The following is an 18,828-nucleotide window of genomic DNA, read 5'->3' as shown; positions in this document are numbered from 1 at the left end:
TTCTCAGCAGCGGTTTCCTAGACACCGGCCTGAAGTTTGCAGCAAGAAGCGGGCATGCCTGCTGGTGGGGCGTCTCCACACCCCCTGGCAGCGCTGTGCGACCGTCGCAATTGCTCCTTCAGGTGTTTAAATGGGGAGATGTATTCTGGGAAAAGGACAACCTCAGGCGCAGGGAGCAAATCCTTGCTTGCCAGGGGAGGGGAAGGATTGACTATAAAGCTGGGGGTTGGCATGAGAATCTGGGGGGGGGGGGGGGTGGCGCTGTGCTGTCCTGTCACATGTGCTGGCACCTTCCCTGCAGCATCGTTTATAAAAGACCAGAAACCACCTAAATGCCAGTTAGTAGAGAACTGGTTAAATAATCTACTTTAAAAAAGATACCTATCTAGGGGAGTAGTTCTCAGCTGTTAAAAAGACAAAGGAGCCCTAACGTCCTAACCGGTTTGGCTCAGTGGATAGAGCATCAGCCTGCGGACTGAAAGGTCCCAGGTTCGATTCCGGTCAAGGGCATGCAGCTTGGTTGCGGGCACATCCCCAGTAGGGAGTGTGCAGGAGGCAGCTGATGGATGTTTCTAACTCTCTATCCCTCTCCCTTCCTCTCTGAAAAAATCAATAAAATATATTTTTTTAAAAAGACAGGAAATGAAGACATTTTTTTTTCCTTCAAAGTGTAATCTAGGTCACTATGATCTCTGACAAAGGAAGGGAGGGGGAGAGAGAGAAGCATCGATCAGTTGCCTCCTGGGTGACCAGGGATCAAATCTGCAACTTAGGTATGTGCCCTGACCAGGAATCGAACCCACAACCTTTTGTTGCATGGGGCAACGCTCCAACCAACCAAGCCACCCAGCCAGGGCAAAGACACTCTTCAGGGACTAAACTGAAATAGTCTTCAAAGTGTATTCTTCATTACCTTAATGAAAAAGAAGTACATTTAAAATCGGAGGATTCTGACTCAACAAAAGGATTGAGAAAAACAAGAGAGGCCGTGCCCTCCATGGTCCTGGATCTGTCTCCTGCGTCAAGTATCTAGAAGGAACAGACCCAGGGACGCCCCGCCCCTTCTTCCCGCCTCCAATCACCCCCAGCCTCTTTTCCAGTCACCACCTTAGGAACCACCTCAGCCTCCAAGATCAGCCAACACCGGTTTTTTACCTTAAATAAACTCCTAGTGCCAAACAACCACGAGCTCCCAACTCAGAATTATCCCACTGAGGGGGAGGCTGCGGCCCCCCGCTGGCCATCCTGCCTCTGCGGGCCTCCCGCACCTACCTCTCTCTGGGCCTCTATTTCCCCTCGAGGATGTGACTCTCGAGGGTGGGGCCGCGTCTTCTGAGAGTGGGCCCAGAAGAAGCCGCGGGCACCGACAGCATCCCTTGCAGATGCAAATCAGCGGGTGGCCGCATTCTCTTCCAGGACGTGGGGAGCCTTCCCCAGGTGGTGAGCAAAGCCAGGACGCCCTGGTCCTGGAGAACCAGAACCAGGCCCTTTGGATCTGCAGGCACAGACCCTCAGCTCTGCGACTTCCTGCAGAACCACTTCCTGGGTGAGCAGGTGAAACTCATCAAGAAGATGGGCCACACCTGACTCACCTCTGCAGGCTGCCGGCCCCCAGGCTGGGCTGGGCGAGTGGAAAGGCTCACCCTCAAGCACGACTAGGAGCCTTTGGAGCCCAGAGGCATTTGAGGCCCCCCCGCCCCCCCCCCCCCCCGCATCCCCCTGGTGTCTCTGGCTTTTAGCTGAGCCTCTCCCCGAAACTACTAGCCATTCTTTTAACCACCCTGGAGCCCTCTCCCCTGCATCGGACCAAATGAAACAATAAAGCTTTTTTCAAGGGGAAAAAAAGAGAGAGAGGTAAAGATCTTGTTAATCATCTGCTATAATTTCTACTAAAAGGAAAAAAAAAACCAATTGGTATATATTTGCTTAAATCTGTAAATTCTTTCTGGAAGGAAACACTGGCTACTGCCCTGGCTGGTGTGGCTCAGTGGATAGAGCATCGGCCTGTGGACTCAAGGGTCCCAGGTTCGATTCCCGTCAAGGGCATGTACCTTGGTTGCAGGCACATTCCCAGTAGGAGGTGTGCAGGAGGCAGCTGATCAATGTTTCTCTCTCATTGATGTTTCTAACTCTCTATCCCTCTCCCTTCCTCTCTGTAAAAAATCAATAAAATATATATTTTAAAAAGACAAAGGAAATGAAGACTTTTTTTTTCTCTTCAAAGTGTAATCTAGGTCACTATGATCTCTGAGAGAGGAAGGGAGGGGGAGAGAGAGAGAAGCATCGATCAGTTGCCTCCTGGGTGACCAGGGATCAAACCTGCAACCTTGATAGATTGAAGTTTCTCTCTCATCAATGTTTCTAACTCTATCCCTCTCCCTTCCTCTCTGTAAAAAATCAATAAAATATATTTAAAAAAACAACAACAACAAAAAAAAACACGGGAGAGCACCACCTGACCTCTGATCCCCAGGTTAGCTTTGCCTGTTCTTGAATTTCCTGTAAGTGGAATCCCGTGGCGAGTGATCCTCTGCGTCCAGCTCCTTTTGCTCATTCCTCAGGCCCGGAGACCACCCCTGCGCCTTGCTGTGGCTTCCGCTGGGCCAAGGCTCCCACACCCCCCCCTGCCCCCCCATGCACTAAACTCCCCCGTGGTGAGCACGTGGGCCGGTGCCAGGGTGGGACTGTTATGATTGAAGTTGCCCAGAACCTTATTTCGGCGACTTTATTTCCACTCGGGAGCTACCAGGAGTGGAATCGCTGGGACCAACAGGGCATGTTCCGTTCTAGAGGATTTAACCAGGGGCCCCAGGGGGCTGCGGGAGGAATAAACGTCTGTTACGTCCTCATCCTTTTGCCTCTGCCTCAACTCGGCAGCAGAGAGACGGTTGTAACCCGAGTCAGTTCACACCCACCCTCCGCTCAGGACTCTCCAGGGGCCCTGGCGCACGGAGAGTACATTCCGTCCCAGTATTTCTGGGTGCCCGCCGCTCTCTATCTTGTCCCATCAAACTGGGACCACCATGACCTGATCCCGGTTCTCTCGCTGCCCTCACCGCCCACCCTCACGCCACTCCAGCCACACGGGGCCTCCTGCTGACCCTCACCCACCAGGCCCTCTCCTGCCACAGGGCCTTTGCACCTGCTGTCCCCTCTGCCGGAACCGCTCTCCCCCCAGGGCTCACTCCCTCACTCCGTGTACTAACGAGGCCCTGCCCGCCACCTGATTAAGAGCGTTGCCAGCCCTTGCTGTGCAGAAGGCAGAGCTCTCTGTCTGGCTTGCTCGCTGCTGGGTGCAGGCTGCTGGTTTCCTTTTTCATCCCCAGGGACGCCCTCGAACCTGCCAACACCCACAGCCGCCCCTTCAGATACTCTGTCCCCTCCTTCAGCACAGTCCCCCCAACTCCTAGCATGTTCCTCTCCAAGTCAGCCCCCCCCCCACGCCAATTCCTTCCCAGCCCCTCCCCCCCTTACCCCCCCCCCCCCCGCCCCTCAGAAAGACACAGGGAGGAGGCCCAGCACTGGGTTTATTGCCTCCCTGCAGAGCGGCGTCCTGGGGCGGTGCCCGTGGGGTGGGCCAGTGCAGGGCGGGGCGGGGGGTTTCCTGTCTGTAGGTGAGGCTCGGATCGGGAGCTGTGTGGTGCCTGGAGGGTCTGCCAGTGAGAAGCGGGTCCCTCTCTCTGCAGGCCTGTGGGGCCCTGGGGTGGGGATGAGAGGGGATGAGGTGTCTCAAGGAGAGAACCTGACCGGTGTGTCCGTCCGTGAGAGCCCGGGGCAGGCCACGGGCTGTGTCCGCATCCTGCGGGGCCGGACACGGAGGGGGCCTGGCCACTGGGCCCTCCCCTGGTCATCCCGGGGCCGAGGCTGCGGTGGGCGCTGCGGTGGGCGCTGCGGCTCAGAGCTCGTCGTGGTGGCGTGTCAGGTCCTCGCCGTAGTTGGTGGCCTGGCTGCCCACAAACATGTTCCAGTTGCCCAGGATCTCGGCCTTACTCAGACGCCCGTCCTGATGGAGGTCAGAGGTCAGCAGGGCAGCTCAGTCCCCTGCATGTGAGACCCCTCTCTGGACCTAAGTAATGGCTCCAGGTCTCTGCCCCCAACCCCCTCTGGGTCCCTGCTCCCCCCTCTGGGTCCCTGCCCCCCCCCTCTGGGTCCCTGTCCCCCCCTCTCCAGGTCCCTGCCCCCCTCCCTCTGGGTCTCTGTCCCCCCCTCTCCGGGTCCCTGCCCCCCTCCCTCTGGGTCTCTGTCCCCCCCTCTCCGGGTCCCTGCCCCCCTCCCTCTGGGTCCCTGCCCTCCTCTCTCCGGGTCCCTGCACCCCCCCGGGTCCCTGTCCCCTCCTCTCTCTGGTCCCCCCATCCCTCAGTCCCTCTCTCCCTTTCTCCAGCCAAACAGCTCCAGGCCCCGCTCCTGGTCACGCGTGCACCAGGCGCCCCCCCAGCGCAGCCCGCGCCCCATCAGCACCTTGTCCGTGTCGCTCTCGTGCAGCAAATGGTTGGCCTCCACCAGCGGCTGGTCCTGGGCGGGGGGCAGCACCCAGTGGCCGACCTCACTGCCGTCCAGCCGCCCGTCCTGGTTCAGATCCCGGAAGTCCCGGAACTGCTCCCGCTCGGTCTGCACCCAGGCCGGCTCCTCCTCCCCGGCCTCCGCCGAGTACAGGTCCGCTGGGGTCGGGGCGAGAGGCGGCGACTCAGGGACCCGGAGACCCAAGCCACCCCTTCTCCCCCTTTAGCCTCAGTGTAAATGGGATTAGTAACAACGCCCGATTCACACGTGATCATGATGCTACGCGTGAAATGGACTTGATTGACCAGTGGTTTATTGATCGACTGGACGGTCCATCAGTCAGACTGAGATCCAGGTGAAACACTGTGTGCACTGTGTGGCTCGGCTCGGAGCCTGGCACACAGCAGGTGCTCCGTATGAAGGAGGGGCGAGTGCGCGAGTGTCACCCTGAGAGCCTCCCAGGGACTGTTGGAGCCACTCTTTTATTTATTTATTTTTTTAAAAAGATATTTTATTGACTTCTTACAGAGAGGAAGGGTGAGGGAGAGAAAGTTAGAAACATCGATGAGAGAGAAACATCGATCAGCTGCCTCCTGCACACCCCCCTACCGGGGATGTGCCCGCAACCAAGGTACATGCCCTTGACCGGAATCGAACCTGGGACCCTTCAGTCCGCAGGCCGACGCTCTATCCACTGAGCCAAACCGGTTTCGGCTCTTTTATTTATTTTTAAGGATAGTTTATTGGTTTGTAGAGAGAGAGGAAAGAAACATCCACGGACTGCCTCCTGCATGCCCCCACCAGGGATCAAGCCCCAAACCCGGGCAGGGGCCCTGACCTGGAATGGAGCTGGCCACCCTTTGGTGCCTGGGATGATGCCCACCCAACTGAGCCAGGGCTTTTTTTTTAAAGATATCAATTTAGCCGAAACCGGTTTGGCTCAGTGGATAGAGCGTCGGCCTGCAGACTCAAGGGTCCCAGGTTCGATTCCGGTCAAGGGCATGTACCTTGGTTGCGGGCACATTCCCAGTGGGAGATGTGCAAGAGGCAGCTGATCGATGTTTCTCTCTCATCGATGTTTCTAACTCTCTATCCCTCTCTCTTCCTCTCTGTAAAAAATAAATAAAATATATATTTTTTAAAAAAGATATCAATTTAGCCTTAGCCAGGTTGGCTCGGTGGATAGAGCATCGGCCTGCGAACTGAAAGGTCCCAGGTTCGATTCCAGTCAAGGGCACCTGCCCGGGTTGTGGGCTCCATCCCCAGTGGGGGGTTTGCAGGAGACAGCCGATCCATGATTCTCTCTCATCACTGATGTTTCTGTCTCTCTCCCTTCCTCTCTGAAATCAATAAAAAAATATATATTTTTTAAAAAGATATCAATTTATTGCCCTGGCCGGGTTGGCTCAGTGGACAGAGCGTCGGCCTGCGGACTGAAGGGTCCTGGGTTCAATTCCAGTCAAGGGCATGTAGCTTGGTTGTAGGATTGGTCCCCAGCCCTGGTTGGGTGCCTGGGGAAGGCAACCGGTTGAGGTGTCTCTCTCACATCGATGTTTCTCTCTCTGTCATTACCCCTCCCTTCCACTCTCTCTAAAAAAATCAATGGAAAAATATCCTCAAAGGATCAAAAAATAATAATTTTAAAAAAAGATATCAATTTATTGTTACATTTTTAGGTGTAATAAGAGATCTTTTGTTTCAATTATTTGGAAATGTTTGCAAAACTCCTTGTGCCAGGGGCTGCCTTGGAGCAAGTACTCCACAGAGGGATTTCCCAGACGTTACAACCATTACAACCATTACAACCGACAGCCTTTACACCAGACAAAGCCCGGTAATTAGCCCCCAACTCTTCCTCCCCTGGGGCCAGGCCAGGGGCAGCCAGCACCGAGCTTCTTCCTTTTTTTTCTTTTTCTTTTTTAAAAAATATATTTTATTGATTTTTTACAGAGAGGAAGGGAGAAGGATAGCGAGTTAGAAACATCGACCAGCTGCCTCCTGCACACCCCCTACTGGGGATGTGCCCGCAACCAAGGTACATGCCCTTGACCGGAATCGAACCTGGGACCCTTGAATCCGAAGTCCGAGGCTTTATCCACTGAGCCAAACCGGTTAATGCCCTTTTTTTTCTTTAATGGTCCTAAGTGGTCATTCCTTTTTTTTTTTTTTTTTCTTAATTGATTTCAGAGAGGAAGGGAGAGGGTGAGGGAGAGAGAGAAACATCAATGATGAGACTCATTGATCGGCTGCCTCCTGCACGCCCCCGACTGGGGATGGAGCCGGCAACCCGGGCATGTGCCCTGACAGGGAATCGGACTGTCACCCCCTGGTTCAGAGGTGGATGCTCAACCGCTGAGCCACACCCGGAGGCCTGAGTGATCATTTCTTACCGGAAATGGCAATGGTAGGTGGGAGTTGGGTGTGTTTCCATTGTGGGGTAAAAAGCTCACAACACAAAACTCACCATTAGTGACTTTCACAATGTCATGCAGCCTCCATCCAGAACGTTCTCATCCATCACCCCAAAGGACACCCCTTTCCCATTAAGCAGTAACTCCCAGGACCCTCTCCCTCCCGCCCCTGACAACCACTTAACCTACTTGCTTTTTCAGTGAATTTTCCTAGTCTGGACACTGCAGATGAATGGAGTCGGACAATATTGTGGCCCTTCTCTTGGCACGATATTTTCAAATACCAGTACTTCACTCCTTTTCACGGCCAACAAATACCCGGTTGCCTACATCTACTCCCTTTGTCTATCCATTCACCCACTGATGGCCTTTGTGTTGACTATATGTGGTCCTAGGTGGGGGGTGGTGCTCCATCACCCCGACTTACAGATGAGGGAGCGGAGGCTCAGAGAGGGCGAGGGACTTGTTTAAGGTCACGTGGCTGGGAGGTGGCAGGGGACCAGGCAGGCTGGCTCCAGAGCCTGTACCTGTAAGCACTGGGCACCCCCACCTCTCCCATCTCTCCCGACACCCCGCCATCTGGGTCAGGACCCACTCTGCCCCCTCAGTTCTCCTCCTTCATGCCCTTCCCCACACCACTCAGCAGGACGAAATCACATTTTGGGGGGGATCCTGGGGTTCGGCCCATGTCTCTGTCCCCGGAGCCCCACAGGGACCCTGCGGTGTGGATGTCCGGACAGAACCCTGGGTCTGCTTGCCTGGACTAAGTCCTGTTCCAGCTGCCTGGCAGGCGGCCTCAGTCCGGGATTTTCCCTCTGTGCCTCAGCTTCCTTATCTGTAAAGTGGGGTAATACCCGTCTCGCAGGGTTGCCGTGGCGATTAAATGAATTTACAAGATGTTAACCACAGTCACCACAGACTGTATCAGCTACTGTTATGATTCAACTGTGATGCTCGAGTTCTTTCTTGCAAAAAAAAAAAGTTTCTTCCTCTCTCTCTCTAAAATCAATCATCAAAATTTGTTTAAATTAGGCTTACATAAAAATGTCCTGCCTGCCTGCTGTTTGTTCCATAAAAACGTTCTATAGAAAAATGTGTTCAACCTTTGAACAATTCCGCCCTGGCCAGTGTGCTCAGTGGTTAGAGCACCAGCCCATGAAACAAAGGGTTGGGTTCCATCCCAGCCCCTCCCCAGAGCCAACTGGGGTGTGTGCAGGAGGCAACCAATGAATGTGTCTCTCTGATGTTGATGTTCTTCTCTCTCTCTCCCCCTCCCTCCTTCCCAACCACTCTCTCTAAATCAGTGGTTCTTAACCTTTCTAACGCCGAGACCCTTTAATACAGTTCCTCATGTTGTGGTGACCCCCAACCATAAAATTATTTTTGTTGCTACTTCATAACTGTAATTTTGCTATTGTTATGAATCGTAATGTAAATATCTGTGTTTTCCGATGGTCTTAGGCGACCCTGCTAGCGGTTCTCAACCTGTGGGTCGCGACTGGGAGGGGAGGAACGTGCAGGAGGCAGCCAATCAATGGTTCTCTCTCATCACTGATGTTTCCATCTCTCTCTTCCTCTCCCTTCCTCTCTGAAATCAATAAAAATATTTTTTTAAATAATTTTTAAAATCAATGGAAAAAATACCCTCAGGTGAGGATTAACAACAACAACAAAAAAAAAACTTTTAACACTTTTAACAATTCCATACTTAATAGCTTTCCCCTTGGAGGTGTCATAGGGCTCCCCAACACCAAAGGAACAGGAGACATCTTACACTTTGCTGGGTAAATGCAGGTTCGAGACCAGCTCGCTGACTCCCTAGCCCAGTGGTCGGCTAACTCATTAGTCAACGGAGCCAAATATCAACAGTACAACGATTGAAATTTCTTTTGAGAGCTGAAACCCGACTTCTGCGCATGGGCCACGAAGTTTCAATCACACTGTACGTGCGCGCCCGCACGTGGTATTTTGTGGAAGAGCCACACTCAAGGGGCCAAAGAGCCGCATGTGGCTCTCGAGCCGTGGTTTGCCGACCACTGCCCTATCCCAAGCAAACGCAGCCCGAGCCCTGTTTTTGTAGAAACTCCAGACCCTCCCAGGAAGGCACCTGTTCTGTGACAGTCTCTGCTGTATCCTCGACCACTAACACTCAATGTGTCCTGGCCCCGGCCCACAGTCGGTGCTTGAGAATGTTTTCCTTGGTCTGGCATACAGAAGGCATTCGATAAATGTTTCCTGGGCCTCGCCCATAGCAGGCATTTGATAAAGATTTGCTGGGGCCGAAACCGGTTTGGCTCAGTGGATAGAGCGTCGGCCTGTGGACTGAAGGGTCCCAGGTTCGATTCCGGTCAAGGGCATGTACCTTGGTTGCGGGCACATCCCCAGTAGGGGGTGTGCAGGAGGCAGCTGGTCGATGTTTCTCTCTCATCGATGTTTCTGGCTTTCTATCCCTCTCCCTTCCTCTCTGTAAAAAGTCAATGAAATATATTAAAAAAAAAAAAAGATTTGCTGGGGGCGGGTAGGTGCTCACAAATGTTTGGTGGCTGAATGAACTCAAGCAGCACCCCGGCCTCTGTTCTCGTATGGGGGATCATGCAATCATGCCATGCAATCATGCATTGGGCTGCCACCTGGGCTAGGAGGGGACAAGCATCCCCAGGGGGAGACTCAGGTCCCACTCACCGATGTACTCGTCCACCTGGATGTAGCCATCTTTGTTCTTGTCCAGGTCCTCCAGGGTTTCCTGGGGAGAAAGAGGCGTTAGGGCTGGACCCCTGGGGTCAGGGTGTGAGGTCCTCTCAGGGGATCTCATTGGGGGTGGCTGTGGGACCAGGCCTTGGAGCAGAGCAGTCTCAACAGGGCATAACTGTCCCCAAGGGCATGTGGGAAATTTGGGGGCTCTCTGGGGGTGCCATAATAATGCAGGCCCTCCCTGCACTTGGGGGGGGGGGGGGGCGCAGGGACCCAGATGTCCTGATGCACAGGTCGGTCCACACAAGAGCGATTTTGCATCCCTGACTTCCTCATGCCCCAGCCCACACGCTCCAAGGGGCAGAGGCCGCTTTCCCTTTAAAAGGCGGAGTCTAGCCCTGGCTGGTGTTGCTCAGTGGATAGAGCATCGGCCAGCGGACTGAAGGGTCCCAGGTTCGATTCTGGTCAAGGGCACATGCCCTTGTTGCAGCTCAATCCCCAGTAGGGGGCATGCAGGAGGCAGCCAATCAATGATTCTCTCATCATTGATGTTTCTTTCTTTCTTTCTTTTTTTTATTATTTTTAAAATATATTTTATTGATTTTTTACAGAGAGGAAGGGAGAGGGAGAGAGAGTTAGAAACATCGATGAGAGAGAGACATCGATCAGCTGCCTCCTGCACACCCCCTACTGGGGATGTGCCCGCAACCAAGGTACATGCCCTTGACCGGAATCGAACCTGGGACCCTTGAGTTCGCAGGCCGACGCTCTATCCACTGAGCCAAACTGGTTTCGGCTCATCATTGATGTTTCTGTCTCTTTCTCCCTCTCCCTTCCTCCCTGAATACATAAAAATGTATTTAATAAAAATTTTAAAAAGGCAGAGCCTAGACACCAACTCAGCGGGTGTACTATTTGACATTTGACACACTTTCCAAACCTCTGCTCTGCTTTTTTCCCTTCACTTCTTGAGCAAACAGCTTCTGTTCCTCATTTTTGCATTCAGACTCACTCCCTGTGAGGGTAAACCGGCACCTGACCCTCCAGCATGTCTTCTGGCAGAGTCGGGCTCCGACAGGTTAGGGTTGACAGATAAAACACAGGCTTCTCAATTCCATTCAACTTCCCCACGAACAACAAATCATTCTCCAGGAGAAGTCTGTCCCGCACAATGTTTGGGATCTCCTTGGAGGACAGGTGCTAAGTTACTTCAGTTTCAGACATATCATTTTTTTGGTAAAAGTATGTCCCAAATAGTATGTGAGATATACCTATACTAATCCCAAATACTGTGTGGGCTCTACTTTCACTGAAAATTTTATTTTTTGTTATAAATTCAAGTGGAATTGAATGCCCTATGTTATTTGCTGACTCTGATAACTCTAAAGCACATGCTGAAATTCCTGTTAGTTACTATAAGCGACTTTCCTTTAGTTCCTCTTTTATAGCACAATTTGGGCTAAAAGTCACGTTTTGAAATCTGTACATGGGGAGGTTATGCTCACTGTCCACGGATGTGAGTGATGACAGCAGAGTTTAGACAAGGGCTTGGCAAACTTTTTCCATAAAGGGCCAGATCCTATATAATAAAAAGCTAATAAGCAAATCAACTGAGCAGCAGAACGACCGGTCCCTCCGATGCCCACTGACCACCAGGGGCAGACGCTCAACGCAGGAGCTGCCCCCTGGTGGTCAGTGCGCTCCCACAGGGGGAGCACCGCTCAGCCAGAAGCCGGGCTCATGGCTGGCGAGCGCAGTGGCGGTGGCGGGAGCCTCTCCCACCTCTGCCTCCATGGCAGTGCTAAGGATGTCTGACTGACAGCTTAGGCCTGCTCCCTACCTACAGGGTGCAGGCCTAAGCTGTCAGTAGGACATCCTCTGAGGGCTCCCAGACTGCAAAAGCGCAGGTCGGGCTGAGAGGACACCCCCCTACCCCCACCCGAGTGCATGAATTTCGTGCACCGGGCCTCTAGTAGTAAGTATTTTCGGCTTTACCTGCTGTACACTCTCTGTTGAACTGACTCGATTTTGCAGCTGGAGCATATGTAAGCAAATGGGCGTGGCTGTGTTACAATAAAACTTGACTTGCAAAAACATTCTGTGGGCTGGATTTGGCTACAGGTTCTAGTTCACTGGACACGGGTTCTAGTTTGCGGACCCCTGGTTGAGGCCATGGATTCAATGGTCTAGGTTCAAATCCAGGCTGTGGCACTTCTCATCTGGGGGATCCTGGAGAGTGACCTCTTTGTGCCTAGATATCCTTATCTGTAAGCAAAGATGACAGGCCACCACCATAGGGCTGCCACGGACAATTACGTTGAGGTAATGTGGGCTTGCCCGGCCCATGTGGCTCAGTGGTTGAGCATCGACCTATGGACCAGGAGATCATGGTACAATTCTGGTCAGGGCATATGCCCGGGTTGTGGGCTCGATCCCCAGTGTGGGGCATGCAGGAGGCAGCGATCAATGATTTTCTCTCATCGTTGATGTTTCTATTTTTCCTTCTCCCTTCCTCTCTGGAATCAATAAAAAAATATTTAAAAATAAAAAATAAATATCGGCCTGCACACAGAAGGGTCGCAGGTTCAATTCCCGGTCAAGGGCAGGTATCTGGGCTGCAGGTTCGATCCCTGGCCCCAGTCAGGGTGCTTGTGGGAGGCAACCGATCCATGTGTCTCTCTCACATCGATGTCTCTCTCTCTCTCTCTCTCTTTCTCTCCCCACTCCCACTCTCTCTAAAAACCAATGGAAAAAATAGCCTTGGGTGAAGATTAACAAAAAATGAATAAAAATAAATTGAGGTAATGCAGGTAAAGAAAGGTGTTAAGGGTGCCTGGCACACAGGACATGCTCAGTCAGGGTTTGTTAAATAATCTTAACTCGGGAGAATAAAGGGGTGGCCCTGGCCGGTGTTGCTCAGTGGATAGAGCGTCGGCCTGGGGACTGAAGGGTCCTGGGTTCGATTCCTGGTCAGGGCACATGCCCAGGTTGCGGGCTCGATCCCCAGTGGGGGGCGTGCAGGAGGCAGCTGATCCATGATTCTCTCTCATCATTGATGTTTCTCTCTCTCTCTCCCTTCCTCTCTGAAATCAATAAAAACATATATTTTTTTAAAAAAGAGGTGTTACACTGTCTGCTCTAAAAGAGGGACATTGGGCTTGCAGGCTGGGAAGTGTAAGGGGTTAGTGCCAGCTCTCCTCTCTGATCCCCACGATCCAGCCATTCCTACCCTGTAACTATTGACACGTGTGTGTAAAATGACGTAATGAGCATTTGCCCCAGGCCAGTGTTACAGTGCTACACGCATGAACTCATCTAGTCCCTATTTCCACCCTCCGGATAGGGATCATGATCAGTACCATCCCTTTACAGATGAGGAAATTCAGGTCCAGAGAGGTTAAATAACTTGCCCAAGGTCACACAGCCAGGAACAGCAGGGCTGGGACTTGAAACCAGGCCTTCTGGCCGCAGAGCCCTGGATCCTAACAGCTTTGCCATAGCCCCACAAAGCAGCTTTGGATGGAGACATAAGGGGCCACCTGTGGGGACGGGACTGCGGGGGACAGGGTAGGGACATGGGAGAAAAGAAGACTGTTCACCTTTTTTGCATCTTTTGGGTGCTTAACCACATCAGTATGTTACCTATTTGAGAAATGCATACAATTACATTTTTAAAGTAATTTGTGCAGCGCTAGGCACGGCAGAAGTGGGTATAAACCCTTTCACCAATGGTGACGCTGGGGGGTCAGGGTGGGCTGGGAGATGTCACCCTCCATGGACTGGCCCTTGTGGCCTGGCTTTCCTGGGGAAGGTGTCAGGGGACCGGGGACTGGAACTCCCAAGGTTAGCGCTGGCAGGCCGGCCCCCACTCACAGCAACCACGATGTCCCGCATGTGAGGGAACTCCTCGGGGTGCAAGAAGGCTGTCAGCTCCTCCCGAGTGGCCAGCAAGTCCCCATCCTGGTCAGCCACGCGGAAACGCCGCTCGTCCCGCGCCAGCATCTTCTTGTAGGTCTCTGCGTCTTCCACATCGTGGAATTCCTCGCCTAGGAAAGGAGGGAGGGAGCGGCTGAGAGGTGCTTTCATGGGTAACCGGCACGCTGAAGAGGAAGACAAAGGGATCTAACGGGGGCGGGGGGGGGGGGCGAGGGGACGGAGGGGCAGGGCAGGCAGACCTCCACTGAATTCATCATACACAATTCATATTCATTATCTGCATGTATTGGCTACCTTGCAGTAAGAGCTGACGATACGCTCATAAGCTCTTTAGCTACAATGTGGCACTGAACCCGCACAAAGAGCAAGCAGCGTTCTTCAGTCTATTCTCACTTTGTGAAGGAGAAACTGACTCCCAGAGAGGAAACAACTCATCCAAGGTCACACAGGCGGGAATGATGGGCTTTGCGTTAACACTGGCTCTTGGGCCCCCAAGTCATGCTCTGACGCAGTAGGTTTGCTGCCGCAGGTTGCTGGGCAGAGAGGAGGGGAAGGGCATTGTCAGAGGGAACAGCATGTGCCGAGTGTGGAGGTTTGAAGAATGTGACTGGGCCAGAAAGTGCAGAAGAACAAAGCTAGAGGGTAGGCCGGGTGGGGCTGAGGACCTGGGACTGTCTCCTGGGGGCCCAGGGAGTCACGGGGGCTGTGAGCAGCAGCAGGTCAGCGGAAGCTCTGGGTGTGGAAAGACCTCTCCGGGGGTATATGAGGGACAGGCTGGGGACGGGGTACAGGAGGGAGAGAACAAGAGCTAGAGGGGCCCAGGGCTGGGGCATGGGGACAGGGAGGAGGGAACCCATTGGTCAAAGAGCAGAGTAAATGGCTTTGGGATTCTCAGGATGAGAGGTCAGAGGGCAGGGGCATGGAAGGTAGAGGTCCCTGGTCAAGGATCTGAAGTCCCCTGGTCCCAGAGTTATAGAGGTTGTGGATGCCGGAATGAGAAGCCAGAAATCCGGGATGGGTGGTCTCAGGGTAATGGGGTCTTAGGAGTAGACCCTGGTCAAGTATCAAGGGTCAAAGGTCAGAGATTCTAGTTAATGGGCTAAAGGTTCTCACTATTAGGGGTCATAAAGGTCGGGGTCACGGTGTATGTGAGCAGCAGAGGTCGGGGTCTCGCCGCATACCAGGCGCGTAGTAGCCATAGGTGGCATTGCGCAGCTCCTCCCAACCCACACGCCCGTCGCCGTCCGTGTCGTACGTGTGCCAGGCCGCGCTCACCGAGTCCCGTATGTGCCGTTGCTGCGTGTGTGCGATCCACGCGCGGAGCTCGGCTAGCGACACCCAGCCGTCCCCGTCCCCCGCGCGGTCCATGCGGTCCACGATGCGCCTGGGGACCGGGGCGGAGAACACGTCAATCTCGGGACCCGCCTACCGGGGAGCATCCCGCCGTCCAGGCCCCGCCCCTCATGCGATAGCCACGCCCCCTAAAGACACACCTCCTACTACGAATAAGGTCCAGAGCCGCCCGCCAACTGGGGGAGGCACCTGTCAATCCTGAGGCCACGCCCACATCAGGACTTCGCCCCTTCAACCAAGGCCCCGCCCCCAGAGGCGATCGGCCCATTCCGACACCCAGAGGGCCTGTGGCTGGCGCTGCGGCCCAAGACACGCCCGGGTCGGGGAAGAAGCTAAGACAACCCGGGCCACGCCCTTCGCTCTGGCCCCGCCCCTCGACCTGCCGAGTTCCTTGTCCCGCTTGTCCTAGTTGGAGTGGGGACAGCGGGAAGGGCGTCACACTGCGCCCCTGGCCGCAGGGCTCCGGTCCCAAGACTGCTCTAGTAATAGTCTGGACAACAAAAAACTAAAAACACAAGCCTGCCTCTGAACAACGGACAAAGCCACACCCCCTCGCCGCCTCAGCCCCGCCCCTTGCCCCGCCCCTCTCCCCGGGCTCGGCCAGTTTTAGGACCCTCCCTCCTAACCCGCCTCCTGCTCCGCCTCCTCCCTGGCCGTGCCGGTCAGTGTCAGGACCCTCTTCCTCCAGTCCTGCCCCACGATGCGCGCCCTACCCTTCTCACCCGTGAGCAGGCGCTGACCTAGGACCATCGCCCGCAACCTCGCGGGCTCGGCTTCCCCGCTCCCCTCCTCCTGCTCTGGCGGATCCTGTCACTGCTCCCCTCCCCACCGGCGCCTGTCAAACCCCAGTAGGTCCCACCTCACACCCCGTGTCTCAGGTCTCCCCAGTGGACTCCCAGGCCCCTTCCCGCTCCCTTGGCCACGCCCCCCAGGTTTGGGTCCGCGCCCAGCCGCTAACCGAGCGCTCAAGGAGCCCTATCTGTCACTGTCCCTTAGCCCCTGCGACCTGGTCGCCAGGGTAGAATGTGAGGCAGCCCTGCTGCCCCCGCCTGGGCCAGGCAGTCTCTGCTGGGATCCGTGGGGGACAGGCTTTGTCCCCAAGACTCTCACACACGCTCTACCCTGAGCTTTGAGCTGTTGTGAAGAGCGTGGGCTCCACAGCCAGACATTCTAGGTTCAAATTCTGAAGCCTCCTCTTACTGGCTGTGTGACTGTGGGCAGGTCACTAAACCTCTCTGTGCCTCAGTTTCCCCCTCTGTGGGGAATACATTAGTTAACCCTTGTAAAGCACTTAGAACAGTGCCTGGCATTGCAGTAAGTGCTATGCTAAGTGTGTTAGCTTCTCACAGCTTTTCCTCCCTCATCCCTCCTTCACCCAACCCCATCCATGCAGTCTCCCAGCCAGAGACCTGGCCACCACAGCTATCTCCACCCGGTCTGGGTGCCTTCGGCTCTCGTCTCCCACCTGGACTAATGCCGTCGCTTCCTCGCTGGGTCTAGTCTATTCCCCAAATAGGAACCTAAAGGATTCCATTAAAATCTAAGCCAATCACATTGTCCCTCTAAAGCCCTCCCATGGTTCTCATCTTATTCAGAGAAAAGCTTAAATCTCCACTATGGCCCAAAAGGCCCTGCACACACCCCTGTGTCCCCTCTCTGCCACCACCACCCTCTCCCTTTGCCCATTGGGTTCCACCCACACGGACCTCACTGTTCCTCAAACACCTCAGGCCCCAGGGCCTTTGCACTTACTGTCTCTCTGCCTGGAAGGCTATTCCCACACATACCCACACAGCCCGGCCACTACCTCCCCCTGACCTCCCTGTTTTAAATTACAACCTTGAGTCTTCCAGCCCCCATCTCTCTCCTACCCCAGACGGGCTTGGCTTTCTTCTGGGCTGAGTTGGTCGAATTCCTTGGCCACTTCTCGTCCCAGGAAAGCCTCGTGGTCGTACTGGAAGTTCCCATGGGCGTCATCATGAGCAGCCTCGCTCAGGGGAGCCTGGTGGTGCACCCTTCCCTGGCCGTGAGGGCTGGCCTCCGGGGAGGGCTTCCCCTGGGCCCCGGGCCGGAGCAGCAGGAGCAGCAGCAGAAGTGACGGCCGCCACATCATCAGGCCCTGAAGCGTGGCGGAGGCTGGGAATCAGGGGTCACAGGGAAGAAGACAGAGAACAGACAGGAGGATGGGGGAGGGGAGACCTAGAAAAGTCTGATTGATGGTAGCTGGCCGCAAAGTTTTGGGCTCAAGAAGGGCTGGGGGAGGAGAGTTGGGTTCTCAGAAGTAAAACCAGCTTTGGGGGAGTCCTGGAGGGGCCCCGGAGCTGCAAGAGGGGGAGGGGGGATTCAACCGGGAGACGTGGCACACTTCCCACACAAAGTGTGGGGCAGGGTCGTGGCTAAAAAGCGAGAAATCGTGCAAGTTCCCAGGCGTCGTTTCCAGCCTGGACTCTAATCCACGACCCGAGCGGACCTGCGCAGTCCTCCCTGGGCCTGCCACCCGCCCTCGCCTCCGTTTACCGAACTATCCAGCCTCACAGTGCTCCCCAAGCGCTGCTCCGCGTCCTCCAAAAAGATGCCCAGTTTGGCTGCCCTCCAGCCAGGCCCCGCCTCCGGCAGCGCAGAGGCCCCGCCCCCCGGCCAATACCCTGAGGAGGACCCCGCGGGGCGGAGCCGGAGAGCGCCCGGCGGGCCGCGGCCGCCCTCGCCACGTCCACAAAGGAGAGCTGGCTCCCGAAGTTCGGCCTCGCCCCTTCCCAGGCCCGGCGGGGTGGGAGACGCCGGGTGACGCGGCCGCGGAGAACTACAACTCCCGGCAGGCTTCAGGGCGCCGAGCCTACAACTCCAGTTGTTCTAACGGGAGATTTATTTTCATCTCCCTTTGTTTAAGAAAGAAGGGAACCCAGGGGGCAGAGGAGCCATCCTCTTCCCTGATAGAGGGGACAACTCTTTTTTGTTGTTGTTGCTCTAGGATTAGCACAACGTAGCACAATTTTATTTTATATTTTTTTAAATATATATTTTTTATTGATTTCAGAGAGGAAGGAAGAGGGAGAGAGAGAGAGAAACATCAATGATGAGAATCATTGATCGGCTGCCTCCTGCATGGCCCCCACTGGGGATCAAGCCCGCCACCCCCGGGAAGGTTCCCTTGACCGGAATCGAACCTGGGACCCTTCAGTCCGCAGGCCGACGCTCTATCCACCAAGCCAAACCGGACAGGGCCACAATTTTATTTTTTTAAAGATTTTTATTGATTTCAGAGAGGGAGAGAGAGCTATAGAAACATCAATGATGAATCATTGATCGGCTGCCTCCTGCATGCCCCCTACTGGGGACCAAGCCAGCAACCTGGGCATGTACCCTTGACCGGAATCGAACCCGGGACGCTTCAGTCCTATTCACTGAGCCAAACCAGCTAGGGCGAGGGAACAACTCTTCTGCTCCACAAAGGAGTCAGGTCAGACTCCAGCCAAGAATTCCTCCAGCCCTAACCGGTTTGGCTCAGTGGATAGAGCATCCGCCTACGGACTGAAGGGTCCCAGATTCGATTCCGGTCAAGGGCATGTACCTAGGTTGCGGGCACATCCCCAGTATGTGCAGGAGGCAGCTGATCGATGTTTCTTTCTCATCGATGTTTCAAACTCTCTATCCCTCTCCCTTCCTCTCTGTAAAAAATCAATAAAACAAAGAAGAAAAAGAAAAGAAAAGAATTCCTCCAAATGTCCTGGCCCGACAGCTCAGTTGGTTAATGTTGTCCCATTCCCTGTCAGGGCACATACAAGAAGCAACCAATGAATGCATAAATAACTGGAAAGACAAATCGATGTTTCCCTCTCTCTCCCTTCCTCTCTTTCTCAAATCAATAATAATATTTTAATTAAAAAAGCTGTGGTACATGTACACCATGGAATACTATGCAGCCATAAAAAAAGAAAGA

General features: G+C 54.3%; 1 protein-coding gene across 2 annotated transcripts; it reads right to left on the bottom strand.

The window, feature by feature from the left end:
* Window positions 1-3,510: 3,510 nt before the first annotated feature.
* On the bottom strand, window positions 3,511-17,524 carry RCN3 (reticulocalbin 3). Of its 2 annotated transcripts, none has more exons than XM_079760107.1 (7): window positions 17,409-17,524; window positions 16,763-17,010; window positions 14,720-14,922; window positions 13,476-13,648; window positions 9,594-9,654; window positions 4,459-4,658; window positions 3,511-4,003 (listed from the first exon to the last, which is right to left on the bottom strand). In XM_079760107.1, the coding sequence occupies exons 2-7, from the start codon at window positions 17,002-17,004 to the stop codon at window positions 3,896-3,898; spliced, it is 987 nt and encodes a 328-aa protein (XP_079616233.1). In that variant the 5' UTR covers window positions 17,005-17,010; window positions 17,409-17,524; the 3' UTR covers window positions 3,511-3,895. The 2 variants fall into 2 exon arrangements, with proteins under 2 accessions (XP_079616233.1, XP_079616234.1); XM_079760108.1 differs by having other exon boundaries at window positions 16,763-17,027; window positions 17,409-17,499.
* Between the last annotated feature and the right edge of the window lie 1,304 nt (window positions 17,525-18,828).

This window comes from Cnephaeus nilssonii, assembly GCF_951640355.1.
Source record: "Cnephaeus nilssonii genome assembly, chromosome: 20".
In the NCBI taxonomy this organism is placed as follows: domain Eukaryota; kingdom Metazoa; phylum Chordata; class Mammalia; order Chiroptera; family Vespertilionidae; genus Cnephaeus; species Cnephaeus nilssonii.
Note: the sequence above shows the minus strand (reverse complement) of the source record. Positions and strands in the feature narration are given on the sequence as shown.